At 38.4% G+C, this 16,661-nt stretch overlaps 1 protein-coding gene across 1 annotated transcript; it reads left to right on the plus strand.

Annotated features, from left to right (window-relative positions):
• Positions 1 to 8,775: 8,775 nt before the first annotated feature.
• Positions 8,776 to 15,743, plus strand: LOC124091137 (olfactory receptor 51G2-like). Its single transcript, XM_046442107.1, has 2 exons — positions 8,776 to 8,905; positions 14,755 to 15,743. Exons 1-2 carry the CDS (start codon positions 8,776 to 8,778, stop codon positions 15,741 to 15,743), a joined length of 1,119 nt encoding a protein of 372 aa, XP_046298063.1.
• The last annotated feature ends 918 nt before the right edge of the window (positions 15,744 to 16,661 follow it).

A 16,661-nucleotide genomic window follows, 5' to 3' on the forward strand; every position in this document is an offset into this window, starting at 1 on the left:
AGAAAGGGATTCAGTTTCATTTTGTTGCATATGGATTTCCAGTTTTCCCAGCACCATTTGTTGAAGATGCTATCCTTCCTCCATTGCATGCTTTTAGCCCCTTTATCAAATATAAGATAGTTGTAGTTTTGTGGATTGGTTTCTGTGTCCTCTATTCTGTACCATTGGTCCACACGCCTGTTTTGGTACCAGTACCATGCTGTTTTTGTTACTATTGCTCTGTAGTATAGTTTGAAGTCTGGTATCGCTATACCGCCTGATTCACACTTCTTGCTTAGCATTGTTTTTGCTATTCTGGGTCTTTTATTTTTCCATATGAATTTCATGATTGCTTTCTCTATTTCTACAAGAAATGCCATTGGGATTTTGATTGGCATTGCATTAAACCTATAGAGAACTTTTGGTAATATCGCCATTTTGATGATGTTAGTTCTGCCTATCCATGAACAGGGTATATTTTTCCATCTTCTAAGATCTTCTTCTATTTCTCTCTTTAGGGTTCTGTAGTTTTCATTGTATAAGTCTTTCACCTCTTTTGTTAGGTTGATTCCCAAGTATTTTATTTTTTTTGAAGATATTTTGAATGGAGTGGTTGTCCTCATTTCCATTTCAGAGGATTTGTCGCTGATATACAGGAATGCCTTTGATTTATGCGTGTTGATTTTAAATCCTGCCACTTTGCTGAATTCATTTATTAGCTCTAATAGTTTCTTTGTAGAGCCTTTTGGGTCTGCTAGATATAGAATCATATCATCTGCAAATAGTGATAATTTAATTTCTTCTTTTCCTATTTTTATGCCTTTAATTTCTTTCGTCTGTCTAATTGCTCTGGCCAGTGTTTCGAGAACTATGTTGAAGAGAAGTGGAGAGAGAGGGCATCCCTGTCTTGTTCCAGATTTTAGAGGGAATGCCTTCAGTTTTTCTCCATTCAGAATAATGCTAGCCTGAGGCTTAGCATAGATTGCTTTTACAATATTGAGGTATGTTCCTGTTATCCCTAGTTTTTCTAGAGTTTTGAACATAAAGGGATGCTGTACTTTGTCAAATGCTTTTTCCGCATCTATCGAGATGATCATATGGTTCTTATTTTTAAGTCTATTGATGTGGTGAATAACATTTATTGATTTCCGTATATTGAACCAGCCTTGCATCCCAGGGATGAATCCTACTTGATCATGGTGTACAATTTTTTTTATATGTTTTTGTATCCGATTCGCCAGAATTTTATTGAGGATTTTTGCATCTAGGTTCATTAGAGATATTGGTCTGTAGTTTTCTTTCTTTGAAGTGTCTTTGTCTGGTTTAGGTATCAGGGTGATGTTGGCCTCATAGAATGAATTTGGAAGTTCTCCCTCCTTTTCTATTTCCTGAAGTAGCTTGAAAAGTATTGGTATTAGTTCTTCTTTAAAGGTTTTGTAAAATTCTGCTGTATACCCATCGGGACCTGGGCTTTTCTTAGTTGGTAGTCTTTTGATGGTTTCTTCTATCTCCTCAATTGATATTGGTCTGTTTAGGTTTTCTATATCCTCCTGACTCAATCTGGGCAGATCATATGACTTAAGAAATTTATCTATGCCTTCACTATCTTCTAATTTATTGGAGTATAAGGATTCAAAATAGTTTTTGATTATCTTCTGTATTTCTGAAGTGTCTGTTGTGATATTGCCTTTTTCATCCCGTATGCTAGTAATTTGAGTTCTCTCTCTTCTTCTCTTCACTAGCATCGCTAAGGGTCTGTCGATTTTGTTTATTTTTTCAAAGAACCAACTTTTAGTTTTGTCAATTTTTTCAATTGTTTCTTTTGTTTCGATTTCATTAATTTCAGCTCTGATTTTAATTATTTCTTGCCTTCTACTTCTTTTGCTGTTGTTTTGCTCTTCTTTTTCAAGGATTTTGAGATGAAGTATGAGATCATTTATTTGTTGGTTTTTTCTTTTTTTAAGGAATGAACTCCAAGCAATGAATTTTCCTCTTAGAACTGCTTTCAATGTGTCCCATAGATTCCGATATGTTGTGTCTGTGTTTTCATTTATCTCTAAGAATTTTTTAATTTCCTCCTTGATGTCTTCTATAACCCATTGATCATTCAGTAACCTATTGTTCATTCTCCAATTGATGTATGCTTTTTCCTTCCTTCTTTTATCGTTGATTTTCAGTTTCATTCCATTATGATCAGATAAGATGCATGGTAATATCTCTACTCCTTTATATTGTCTAAGAGTTGCCCTGTGACATAATATATGATCTATTTTTGAGAAGGATCCATGTGCTGCTGAGAAAAAAGTGTAACTGCTTGATGTTGGGTGGTATACTCTATATATGTCAATTAGGTCTAGGTTATTAATAGTGTTATTGAGTTCTATAGTTTCCTTATTCAACTTTTGTTTGGAAGATCTGTCCAGTGGCGAGAGAGGTGTGTTGAAGTCTCCCATGATTATGGTGTGGTGGTCTATTAGACTCTTGAACTTGAGAAGAGTTTGTTTGACGAACATAGCTGCACCATTGTTTGGGGCATAAATATTTATGATTGTTATGTCTTGTTGGTGTATGGTTCCCTTAAGCAGTATGTAGTGTCCCTCTTTATCTCTTTTGATTAACTTTGGCTTGAAATCTATTTTATTTGATATGAGTATGGACACGCCTGCTTGTTTCCGAAGTCCATATGAGTGATATGATTTTTCCCAACCTTTCACCTTCAGCCTATGTATGTCTTTTCCTATCAAATGCGTCTCCTGTAGGCAGCATATTGTTGGGTCTTGTTTTGTGATCCATTCTACTAGCCTGTGTCTCTTAATTGGTGAGTTTAAGCCATTAACATTTAGGGTTATTATTGAGATATGGGTTGTTCTTCCAGCCATATTTGTTTATTTCTGTTACTAAACATTGTTTGTTTTCCTCTTTGATTGTTTCCCCCCCCCCTTTACTGTCCTACCTCCCACTGTTGGTTTTCATTGTTATTTTCCATTTCCTCTTCCTGTAATACTTTGGCTAGGATGTTTTGAAGAGATGGTTTTCTAGCTGCGAATTCTTTAAACTTTTGTTTATCGTGGAAGGTTTTAATTTCATTCTCCATCCTGAAGCTTAATTTCGCTGGATACACAATTCTTGGTTGGAACCCATTATCTTTCAGTGTTTGAAATATGTTATTCCAGGATCTTCTAGCTTTCAGAGTCTGTGTTGAAAGATCAGCTGTTATCCTGATTGGCTTGCCCCTAAATGTAATCTGCTTCCTTTCTCTTGTAGCTTTTAAAATTCTCTCCTTATTCTGTATGTTGGGCATCTTCATTATAATGTGTCTAGGTGTGGATCTCTTATGATTTTGCACATTCGGCGTCCTGTAGGCTTCTAGGATTTGGGATTCTGTCTCATTCTTCAAGTCTGGGAAGTTTTCTTGTATTATTTCATTGAATAGACTGCTCATTCCTTTGGTTTGGAGCTCTGTACCTTCCTGTATCCCAATGACTCTTAAGTTTGGTCTCTTAATGTTATCCCATATTTCTTGGATGTTCTGCTCATGGTTTCTTAACAGTCTTGCTGAGCTGTCTATGTTCTTTTCCAGTTGAAATACTTTGTCTTCATTGTCTGATGTTCTATCTTCTAAGTGTTCTACTCTGTTGGTAGTATTCTCCATTGAGTTTTTAAGTTGGTTTATTGCTTCCTGCATTTCTAGGATTTCTGATTGCTTGTTTTTTATAACCTCTATCTCCCTGTATAGTTGATCCTTTGCTTCCTGGATTTGTTTGCGTAATTCGTTGTCGAAGTGATCTTTCATTGTCTGATTTTGCTGTTTAATGTCTTCCTTGATACTCCAGATCATCTGAAGCATGTATATCCTGAATTCTTTATCTGACATTCCATCTGCTGCAGCTGTTACCTCTTCTAAAGTTGCGTTGACCTGCATTGCTTGTGGTCCTTTCTTTCCTTGTCTTTTCATACTGCTTGCGTATCTTTCCTGCAGGTGCGGGCGGCGGCTCTGCTCTCTCCTTATTCCAATTGGGGTGTCGTGGCTACCACGCCGGCAGGTCACTGGGCCTGTTCTGGGAGCTGGTGGCGGCTCTGTTCTGCCCCTACTCCAATTGGGGTGACGTGTCTGTCGTACCAGCAGGCCACTGGGCCTGTCCCGCTGGTCGGTCGCAGATCTGCCCACCTTTCGGGCACGGGTGGAGGCTCTGCTTTGCCCCTACTCCAATTGGGGTGTCGTGACTACCCCGCCTGCAGGATGCTGGGTCTGTTCCTGGCAAGGGAGGCGACTCTGCTCTGTCACTACTCCAATTAGGGTGGTGTTTGTACCCCGCCGGCAGGCTCCTGGGCCTGATCCGCCGGTCTGTTGTAGGTCTGCCTACCTTGAAGGCGCGGGCGGCGGATCTGCCCTGCCCCTCCTACCACGCCTGCGGACTCCTGGGCCTGATCTGCGGGTTGATCACTGGTCTGCTCACCCTGCGGGCACGGGTGGCGGTTCCGCTCCACCCCCACTCCAATTGGGGTCACGTGACCACCACACCGGCAGGGCCTGATCCGGGCGTGGGATAAGGATCTGCTCTGCCCCTACTCGAGTTGGGGTGACGTGTGTACCACACTGGCAGGCCACTGGGCCTGACCCGCCAGGCTGTCACAGGTCTGTTTACCTTGCACGCGCGAAGGGCGGCTCTGCCCTGCCCCTCCTACCACGCCCATGTACTACTGGGTCGTGGGTCTGCCCACCTGGCGGGTGTGGGTGGCGGCTCCGCTCCGCCCCCTCTCCAATTGGGGTCACGCGGTCACCACGCTGGCGAGCCGCTGGGCCTGCTCCGGGGGCTGGCGGCGGCCCGGCTCCTTCCCTCTGGCTCGAGGACAAATTGAGGAGACTCGGGTGACTGAGCCTCACCCCCCTTACCAGGAGACCAACTGCTTATGTCACCGCTGGTATTGATGAAGATCTCTCCTCCACCGCTTTCTGCTGACATCAGATCTCTGCCATGTTGGTATCCTATGCGAATGGCAGCATTTCGTTCCCCTTGCCAGGCAACCCAAGCAATGGGTGAGTCCTGACCTGCCCTCAGCAGGACCCGGACCGAGACACAGTTTCCGCGGGCTCCTAGCCCCGGTCCAGGGAAGTTCCGGGAGCCGGAACTCGGCCGCTCCGTGCTCGGTGTAAGCTCCTATAAGTGTAGGCTCCAAGAAGCAGCCCCCGCGGGCTCAGTTCCGGGAGCCGGAATTCGGCTTCTTAGTGCTTGGTGTATGCTCTGATAGTAGCAGGGTCCAAGAAGCAGCCTCCGCGGGCTCCGCAGCCCTGAGCCAGGGCGGTTCCGGGACGGTTCCGGGAGCCGGAACTCGGCCGCTCTGTGCTCGGTGTAAGCTCCTATAAGTGAAAGCTCCAAGAAGCAGTCCCCGCGGGCTCAGTTCCGGGAGCTGGAATTCGGCTTCTTGGTGTTTCGTGTTTGCTCTGATATTAGCAGGGTCCAAGAAGCAGCCTCCGCAGGCTCCGCAGCCCGGAGCCAGGGCGGTTCCGGGACGGTTCCGGGAGCCGGAACTCGGCCGCCCCGCGCTCCGTGTTCACTCCGATAAGATCAGATTTTAAGAAGCCCCCAGGCGCTGAACCCTAGCAATCTGTCTGCAAGCCGCAGGCGAATTGCAGCCTGAAATTACCTGTTCTATGGCTGAATGAGCTGCGGTCAGTCAAAAACAGGTGTGGTGACGTCAGTTTACCAACATGGTGGCTGCTGGCCTCCTCTGTGGTCTGACCGGTGTGGAGAACCGAGATGGACCGCTTCCTTCCCCGTCTCGAACCCAGAATTCAGCCCTGAGTGCGGTGCTTGCGCGTCTGGCCCCAATTGAATATTAAAGGATTACTTTTTAAAAAGGGATTATTTACAATAATAAATTATAAATCAAGTCAGCATTTGAGAGCTCAATAAAAAGAAATTAGATCTTGAACCCAGCCTGAGACTTGGCTCACTCCTATCGTTATTTAAAGCTCTAAGCAGGAAATCTAAGAGTGGTGGGTTTTGAATCATGATGGGCAGGGGGATTTAAGTTAGATCCAAATTTTATTTCTTGCACTACAAGGCAACTCTACTGTGACATGGTCTTAAGAGTGTTTCAGAATTAGATGATCAGATGGGATACTTCTAGGGTTTTGAGATCTGGGTTCAAGTAGTCTAAGGAACCTCTAAGAGTGTTACTAGTAACTAAGAGTTTCATTTCCCCAGATGTGAAGATTGAACATTTGCCAAGGCAAGAGTAGAAAGCAAGTTTTATTTAAAGGATGGAACCCAGACAGACTTCTCCACAGAGAAGCCATCCCAAGGCTGGGTATCAGAGGAAGTGGAGGTGTCCTGTCTCTTTTATACTTGTTAGAATGCCTTTGTTCTCATGCCCTTCTTCTTCCCCCATTGTGTGCACCTAACCAGGGACCAAAATATAGATGAATCAAAGGTAAAAAAGCCCTCCCAGGGTGCCTCTGAGAGTCTGCCCAAAGGCGCAGGGAAATCGAGGCTCTGGGAGTGCTTCATTAACAAGCTTTAGGGAGGAACAGTCCCCTCACTCCTTACCCCCCCCCCGTACCCTCCCCCACTGGCAGGTAACCTTGGCAACAGTTTGAGGGGAGAAATGGAAAGAGGTCCGAAAGGATTAGCATTTCAATCCCTCAGAGACAGTCTCCATCATCCCAGACCCAAATCAGCTTCCATCTCACCAACCCAATTATTTATTATTCACATTGACTGTCTTTTTGTCCCCTGGCCTCAAGGGTAGTCTCTGAATGGCAATGGATGAAATTTATGGCATAATAGTTTAGACTTGGTAGAGACAATGTGGTAAAAGTCAGTAAGTGAATGAACTAAGTTGTTTTGCCATGTGAACACTTCTTTTTTTCAAATAGTTTTCACTTTTGCAAAAGACTTTATTGGACATTTGAATAAATTTATTTGCAAGGATTTAGTGAAATGTCTGGTGAAGTTATTTCTTTATATCTTTATCTTTTGTGGAAGAATTTCTTTGAGTGAGCAAGAAAGTTGGCTTAAGGAGGTTTCATTTACACTCCAGATATTATTTGTCTGTGGGAAATTGATGCTCTCAGTTCTGTTGACCATTATGCTAGTAGGTTTAGAAAACTGTTTTGCATTTAGTAAGCTGGATTTGGGTGTTGTACATTGTGTGGTCCAATTCTAAAATTGTATATAATTTTTAGATATTTTCAAAGGCCCATGGTAGGTTGTATTTACTGAAGAACTCTGTCATACTATTCCATATGATAATTGTCTCAAGTACATAAGCAGATATTAACACACACAGTTATTCAAAACATGTGTTGTATAAATGTCATATTATTGGTTTTGTAAACATTGATACAATGTTTATTAAATTTCTTCTCTGTACTAGCCCTTAATATATTTTCTATATCAACAAAAAATAAGAATAACAATTAGAAACACTTATTTTTCTGAAGGTGGCCAAACTATATATTTGAACACCTCATCTACAATGTGCCTTCAAATTTCAACATTCACCTCTATAAGAGCATCTTCCCCATACATCCTGTCTCCCATTTAATCTATACTTTTCCCAAAGGTTATGGGGGCTCCACAACTTTGAGTAGGAAAAAAATTGCCTGAGCTGGCGTGTAGCTTAGGGTGACAGCACTCACCTAACATGTGTGAGGCCCTGGGTTCAGTTTTCCAGAATTGAAGGAAAGAAAGGAAAAAAAAAGAAGAAAAAATTATATAATTTATTTAACTCTAATCCACAAAACGGTTAATGAGATGTTACAAATGTAATGAATTTTTCAATATGAGTGCTTTCAATTGAACAAACAAAAACAACAACAAAAGTACTCATAAAAATGGCAAGCTCCTCTTTCATTTTGTATAATGAAATTTTATCTGTGGTACTTCATTTTACATACATTAGTGATTTCAATTCTATATAGTCATTACCACATGAATACAGGTTGAAAATGACCAGTGAAAATAGCTGCTCTATGATAAACCTAGCCTAATTCCCTCTTAAGATCAGGAGCCATCTCGTCAAAAGTTATAAAAGGTTCATTTCTGTTTTCTGTAAAATATTAGGATTTCTATTTGGCCTGGCCATATTTTGATGTTTTAAACTTGCTTGGAATGCCTGTCCATGCCTTGAACTCACCCATGCCTGGCTTTCCCTGACCCAATAACAACCCTCTTTGAAACCTCAGCTGCGTCTCATAAATTCTGGTGTTGGGATCTGAATTGACTCCCTAACTTGAAATGTTGAGCCATTTAGATCATTAACCTACTATCTGCTTTTGTATTATGCTTGTCAAAATCCTGTTAGCTGTAAGTTCTTAAGACACCCCCCCAACATACACTTTTTGCAGCTTTTTGAACTATAAAATCTCTTCCTTGGGGAGCTGGGGCTGCTGATCTCTAGCCTATGTTAGGGGAGTCAGCAGCTGATCAGCTTCCTCTCTGTACACAAAATACAAGCTTGTTTTAATTTGTTTAAAATTGGAGTTGGTGGTCTTTTCTTTGTGTCAGGGTTTAACAGTCTACTCACAATTGCACTTAAGTGATGGCCATGATTTTCTCCATGGAGCAGAAAAATACTTTGCATCAAAGAAGAGATACTTTGCCAATAAGAGTCAAATCATACAAATTGTAATTTTCATCTTATTTTGCAATATATTTTGATTGCAGGATATATTATAGTTCTCCAGAGAAACAGAAATAAGATGATAGACATAGAAATATATAAAAGGAGATTTATTAGAGGAATTGGCTCACATGGTTATGGAGTTCAAGAAATCCTGCAATATGCTTCATGGGATATGAAAAACAGTTTAATCGGTTCAAGCAGGAAGGTCTGATAATTGGAGGGCAATTGTATAAATCTATATCTGAGTCTGAAAGCAAAGAACTGGTGCACCTATCACCTGAAGATAGCAGGAGAGGTGGATGGCTCAGCTCAAGAAGAGAGAGCACATTCATCCCTTGTCAACCTTTTTGTCCCTTGCAGACTCAATGAATTGAAGATCACTCCACACCACCAGGAAGTACCATCTGCTTTACAGAAGTTACAAATTCAAATGCTAATCTCTTCTCAAACACCTGAAAAGTCACATAGTTGTGATATTTTACCATGGATTTGAGCATTTTTAGTCTGGTGAGGTTAATGAACAAAATCCTCACAAAGGAGAACAATGCTCTGGATCATGAATAAACTTTGCATTCTAGTTACCTACATATTAATTGCCTAACATGGGGTCAATAAATCAACTTAAATTTTAGTTTCTTCAAGCATAGCAATGATTTGTCTGCTGGATGGAAAGAGAAAAATGTGTTTCAACATGTGAAAATGTAATCAATAACAATATACAGGACTGCTTTTTTAAAAATTTCCAGGCTGAATTGTAATTCATTCCACTGTCGTGTATTTAAAAAAAATAAAATCCATTAAAAAATAAACAGTAGTATTGTTCAATTCACATTATGTGTTTCAAATATGAAACACAGTATTGAGAATCTATTGATATAGTCATAATATTCTTAGCTGAATTTATTAAATTTTGATCACTCCTGGGAATATTAATGTGTTTGTGAATTTGGCTAAGCTAAAAGAATATGCCCATATTTTTATCTTAAACTAAACAACAGAAAAGGTTCCTTGACATAAGGGGATGCTCATGTGTTTGTGTAAAGTAAGTACTGTGTTTCATATTTGAAATACATAATGTGAATTGAACAATACTACTGTTCATTTTTTAATGGATTTTTTTAAATACACGACAGTGGAATGAATTACAATTCTTATTACACATATAGAGCACAATTTCTCATATCTTTGTATATAAAGTATGTTCACACCAATTCATCTCTTTATACATGTACTTTGTTTTTTTTCTTTGCATTACAGTTCTTATTACACATATATACCACAATTTTTCATATCTCTATTTGTATATAAAGTATGTTGACACCCAATTTGAGTCTTCATACAGGTACTTTGGATAATGATGTTCATCACATTCCACCATCCTTGCTAATACCCTGCCCCCTCACTTTCACTCCCACCCCTCTTCCCTATCTAGATTTTATCTAATCCTCTCATGCTCCCCCTCCCTATCCCACTATGAGTCAGCTTCCTTATATCAGAGAAAAGATTCGGCATTTGGTTTTTGGGGGGATTAGCTAACTTCACTTAGCATTATCTTCTTCAATGCCATCTATTTACCTGAAAATGCCATGATTTTATACTCTTTAAATGCTGAGTAAAATTCCATTGTGTATATATGCCACATTTTTTTTAGCCATTCATCTATTGAAGGGCATCTAGGTTGGCTCCACAGTTTAGCTATTGTGAATTGTGCTGCTATAAACATTGATGTGGCTGTGTCCCTGTAGTATGATGTTTTTAAGTCCTTTGGGTATGGTTGGAGGAGAGGAATAGCTGGGTCAAATGGTGGTTCCATTCCCAGCTTTCCAAGGACTGTCCATACTGCTTTCCATATTGGCTTACCAATTTGCAGTTCCACCAGCAATGTATGAGTGTTCAAAAAGATGCCTATGATGCAACAAACGTTTGAAAATTCCCAAGACATATAATTTAAGATTGGGCAATCCCATTATGTAGGTAACACATTTGTTGTTGTTGTTGTTGTTTTGTTTGTTTGTTTTTTTAAACTGACTTTAGCTCTTACTGAATGATTTTCCTGTCACTTGATGTAAAGCAGTACATTGTACTCGGGCCACTTATGACACATACTCAGAAATCAATGAAATCGAGGCATCAAATCAAGAAAAAGAGATTTCCCAGGAGATCACTGTCCCCAAGAGACAGTTGCATGAATAATAAGAAAGCTCAAACCAGGTTACAGGCATTTTTGATTTTGATCATTCAATTGGGTTTTTTTGCTTATAGATCTTTCACAAATACAATTCACTGAGATGCCAGGTAAGAAAAACATGGTTTCCCTATACTTTGAACAGGACTAAGATCAAGGAGACTTTTAAATAAATTATTAGTAGAGCAATTTTATCATGTAGTATAAGGAATCACCGGGGTTTAGATGATGTTTCTTTCTGTGAAATTGTCCTTCATTTGTCTTCTTCAAAGACTTGAGGTATTTGAACAAATGATATTGAGTCAAATAAAAGGAAGTATTCTTAATGTAGTCCTTACTAGAAGAAGAGAGCTGTCTTTGCCTGTGAGAACACTGGATATAAGGTAACTTCATTCCTGAACATAAATACCGTTGTGATGAAAAAGTATAGATTCTAAAAATGCTTAAAAACTCATGGATAAAAAAAGACATAAAAAATACACTTGGCACAAATCCCTTAACAATGGAAGACAGTGATTTTGACTAAGCAGGATGTACTCTTATCAATGGAACTGGATATTCTAGACCCCTTCTCACCTTTTGTGTCCTTATAGCAAATTTCAATATTAGGGGAAAAATGCTAACAAAGCTTCTGTGAATAATAGCTATTTCCTTACTTCTTAAAGGTCGTGTAAAACTGCTAATCCTTTTTTTTATTTCTTCTGAAAGTCTCTTCCAAATTGACAAGATTAAGATTTTGAAATATTCAATAACGTGCCAGGTGAAAGTATAAACAAGTGGATAGGATCATTAAGATTCTAATCCTCCTAGATACTAGAGAAAGGCAGGGGTTTTAAAGGAAATATTTCTGTTATTATTATTATAATAGTCTTTCTCTAAAAATTTTCCCCTGTTGAAAGATTAAACTAAGGTGGGATTTGAATGGGAGTAGCTAGGAAATGATCAGGTCACCACCAACTAGGGTCTATATACCCCACCTGAGAATAGTGTTTGAAAAGTCCTGCTAACAAAAGGACTGTCATTAATGACTGAGGAGAGATGAGCAAGTGGGATATTACTACAGGTACATATTTTTAGGGCTGGCTTGGTGTTTGTAAGGATGACTGCATATACACATGAAGATCAAGTGTGTAATACCTACTATCATAAATACAGAATGTGATGAGAGGTGGGCTCAGAAAAACTATGTGCTTTGCTCTCTATGCAAAGGAGAACCAGTGTGTCCAAAGCTGATTTTATCTTGATAACATAGAGTTTGAAAATGACCTTATCTCTCATGTATATTATAGTGGGATAATGGACAGGCTTCTCATGTCTTTAATAAAAGCAGCTAATTATATCAAAAATAGTACTCAGAATGGAGTGTAATTGTAAATTTATAAATTATTTCTGGAATTTCCCATCTACTATTTTCAGACTATAGTTGAACATGAATAACTAAACCTGAGGAAAGTAAAACCATGGATAAGTGGGGATACAAACTATGTTAATAAACATGATTTATACTAGGCAGATAGAGAAAATAATAAATATTTATTGAATATGTGGATGAAGAAATAACCTATACTTTTAGTGAATTAAATCAATAAAATAAATACTAAATAATATTTAATTATCCAAAATTAAATATTTGTTAATATACACATATACATATATACAATGTTAAAAAGTAATTTTTAAAAATGTAGCTAGATCTTATTAATTAAAAACTAAAAAAAAAAAGAGTTCTATAATAGAGTCCCTGAACACAAATTTTTAAATTAAGAATTTATTCAATATTTAGTATTTTCTTATTTTAAAAAGTTTTATTTGTTACATTTTCAATTTTTTAAAAAATATATTTACATTTGATAATGAATAAACTGTGTGTTAGAGCGTTATTTAAATTTTCTATCTATAAACTATGTGCTGCAGGGTTATTTAAATTTTCTTTCTATAAAATAGTAAGTTTTTGTTGTTGTTGCTTGTTTTTGTTTGTTTTGTGAAGTTGGGGATGAACCCAGAGCCTTATGCATGCAAAGCAAGCATGTTACCAACTAAGCTATATCCCCAGCCTATAAAATTTTAAAAATAACAAGAATTATTTTTTTAAAAAATCAAAAATATATCTAAAATATAAAAACTGAATTATCTTACATGAATAGCAATTATTATTATTATTACATTAAAGAAGTTCAGGAGTATTATATCAAGTTGACAAAAGTTTTTATATGCTTATTTTCATTTCTATACTTATCACATGAAGAAAACACGGCATATTAAACATGTCCATAGACTACAGTTTAGATAGAATTGTCTACTTTGCATCATTATTAACCAAGGCACTAAGAAATGTCCTGATCATTACCTACTAGTATAACAGTGGTCAACTTCACCGTTTGAATATAGCCCTCTTTGCTCTAAGGCTTATTTTTTAAAGGACTTTTGTTTTTTTTTCTCTCTTCTCTCCTCTCCCCCTCCCTAACAAGATTAGGGAGACAGTAACTTTAACTGTCATTGTAACTGTCCAGCAGGTAGCTCTTGCAGTGTGAATATGCCAAACAAAGAGACTATTCATGTTCAAGTTGCGGTGAACGAGATGGATCAAAATGGCATGAGATTTCATAATGCTACTAAGGATGAAGTGTAATTTTAAACTTATGAATTATTTCTGGAATTTTCCATCTGACTATAGTTGACCATGAATAACTAAAGCTGGAGAGAGTAAACTGGGATCCTTTACCAGGGCACACCTGGAATGTAACCCTTGAAGTTTCTTTAAAAAGCTCTCTGTTTACCTTGATGAGCAGAATCACAGCCTCTGGGACAGGAGTCCCCTGTATTTCTCCTTTGTTAGCAAAGCAATAAAATTTCTTTTTCCTTTTTCTCAAAATTGTGTCCTCTTTCTTGGATTGGCATTGGGACAAGAAACAAACTTTTAGTAACACTAGTGAAAACACCATAATAAGAATAAATTTGGATGGGTTTTTAAAAACAAGTTCACTGCAGTCTTCCCCACTTACCTGTGGCAGGTACATTCAAAGATTCCTAGTTAGTGCTGAAACCTGTTTGTTTTTTATAGAGAAATAACTATGATAAATTTAATACTTTTTTCATTTTAACTATGTACTTATCATGGACTGTGGTCATAAATTCTGGGATTCTAAGTGTGAAAACAAAACTAGCAGAAATTTACTTTTTCCTCTTCACAATTTTGCACATAGAAGTTTTTCGTTTGTTTGTTTGTTTGCGTTAATCCTAAATCTTAACAACTATTAAAGAAATTCCAACATGTCACTTAAAGGGACCACTTATAGCTTCTCATCAACATAGCAAAATTTCCAACATCACTACTCTTGCACTCTGGGGCACTAAGTAAAATGAGGGTTATTTCAACTTAGCATGGTCATTCAGTGACAAATGATCTGAAACTTACTAAGTAACTGGCCATCAGGTAGGTTGTGCAGTGTGAATATGCCAAACAAAGGGACTATTCATGTTCAAGTTGTGATGAGTGAAGTGAATCAAAATGGCATGAGATTTCATAATGCTACTCAGGATGGAGTATAATTTTAAACTTATGAATTATTTCTGGAATTTTCCATCTGACCATAGTTGCCCATAAATAACTAAAACTGAGGAGACTAAAACCATGGATAAGTGGGGACTACACTGTTTAAAGTACTTTATTTATTTTAGAACTTTAATTTTCAAGCATTACTATTTTAATTAAGTGACTTGGGTGGAATAAATGTCAAGATTTAAACTATTAATTTTTTTCAACTCACACTATCTGGAGAGTTGAATCAGGAAGGTCTTGTTCATAGTCTAAAAGGTCAGATGCTATATAATTAAAAAAAATTAATCTCATATTATACACCCATCATTGTCAGTTTAGAATGAGAAACATGATGAGTAGTATATTAAAGGTTCAAATCAAATTTTAACATTTGTCTCTGGGACAACACTTTCCATTCTAGAAAAGGCATGCAGCACTGGCATTGTGCTTCCTGTTAATGGCACCAACTCTGCCTTCTCCACCTTCCTGGTCACAGGCCTTCCAGGGCTAGAGTCTGTGCACATCTGGATCTCCATACCGTTTTGTGCCATGTTCCTTATTACCTTGATGGGCAATGTGAGCATCATGACAATTATTTGGCAGGAGCAGACCCTTCACGTGCCTATGTATACCTTCCTGGCCATGTTAGCTTTCTCTGATCTGGGCCTGTCCTTCTTCACCTTTCCCACCATGCTGAGGATCTTCTGGATGGATGCTCGAGAGCTGACCTTTTCTGCTTGCTTCACCCAAATGTTCTTTATTCACACCTTCCAGGATTTTGAGTCAGCCATTATTCTGGCAATGGCCTTTGACCGCTATGTGGCCATTTCTCACCCATTGCATTATTCCTCCACTCTTACCAATAGCGTCATTGCCAAGATAGGTTTGGCTATTGTTGTGCGAACCTTGAGTGTGCAAGTGCCTCTCCCCCTGCTCTTGAGGAGGCTGTGCTTCTGTCACTCCAACATACTTTCTCACTCCTACTGCCTGCATCCTGACATCATAAAGCTGTCCTGCTCTGATACTAGGATCAATAGCATCTTTGGACTGTTTGTGGTACTCTCTACTATGGGACTTGATTTTCTCCTCATTCTCCTTTCTTATGTGTTGATTCTGAACACTGTGTTGGGCATTGCATCTCACAGTGGCCGCCTCAAGGCTCTCAACACCTGCATCTCCCACCTGTGTGCTGTGATCCTCTTCTTCACGCCCATGATCTGCCTGGCTATGCTGCATCGCTTTGGCCCAAGACTTCCATCACTCATCTATGTGACCATGGCCAACATGCACTTCCTCATTCCCCCTGTGATGAACCCCATTGTATATGTGGTGAAAACCAAGCAGATGCAGGATAAAATTCTGAAATTATTCATTAAAAAAATTCAGAAAAACCCAAAGTCACATTTATAACATAAAACTTGGTAGATGAATATAATATTAAATGACTGGCAATCCAACTCTTTTGTCTAATATTTTTTCAAAATTTATTTCTATGTAGATATGGAGACAAAGATATTAAAGATATGAGTAATTGTATTTTTGCAAACTGAACAAGGTATGCTCTTCTCTTTCATCCTTTTCATTCTGTTTAAATTCATCACTTAAATCTCCTTTTTGCAATTGCTTTTTATCTCAGATATTTTTTTTAATCTCATGACGTGTCTGTATCTTATGCTTTCTGGAAGCGAAGGTCTTCATTAGATTATGTTGATTCACCTTTTAAATTCAACATTTATATAGATTATATCTACATAAAGCTGGTCTTTATTTCCTTTCCACAATTTTTGCAATGAAATGATTTGTGACTTCTTATAGAGCAGCATAGATTTGAATAGCATAGAAGAGCATAGAAGAGATTACTGGTTAGATGAAAAAAAAGTTGGGATAATTAATTCTTGAAAGTTTTCTTATGAAAAGCCAATCAATAAAATGGTGTAGTTGTTGGTACGGCAGACACTAGAACTCAGAGGACAGAAGACTAATTTCTAAAGTTCTCATAAAGCCAGATGATAATTTTCCCATCTGTATCTTTTTTTGTTGTTGTTGTTAAGGCTTAGATATTAGGTGTCCCCCAAAAGTTCATGTGTTAGACAAGGCAAGAAGGTTTAGAGATGAAATGATCTGTGTTATAAGAGGTTTAACCTACTCAGTGTAGTAATCCTCTGATAGGGATTAATATGGTAGGCAGGTTGAGTGTGGCTGGAGGAGGTGGGTTCCTGGAAGTGTGCCTTTGGGATATACACTTTGTCATTGTTGAAAGAGCTCTCTCCTTCTCTGTTTCCTCATGGGATGTTCTGAGCCACTCTTCTTCACTACACTCTTTCACCA

This window comes from Marmota monax, unplaced genomic scaffold, assembly GCF_021218885.2.
Source record: "Marmota monax isolate L192 unplaced genomic scaffold, Marmota_monax_Labrador192_F-V1.1 WCK01_AAM20220418_F8-fsc00068, whole genome shotgun sequence".
Lineage (NCBI taxonomy): Eukaryota > Metazoa > Chordata > Mammalia > Rodentia > Sciuridae > Marmota > Marmota monax.

Coding starts and splice junctions, on each gene's coding strand:
- LOC124091137 (XM_046442107.1), top strand. CDS start 8,776: ATGGGATATGAAAAACAGTTTAATCGGTTCAAGCAGGAAGGTCTGATA. Junction 8,906..14,754: donor ACCTGAAGATAGCAGGAGAG/GTGGATGGCTCA, acceptor TTTCCATTCTAG/AAAAGGCATGCAGCACTGGC.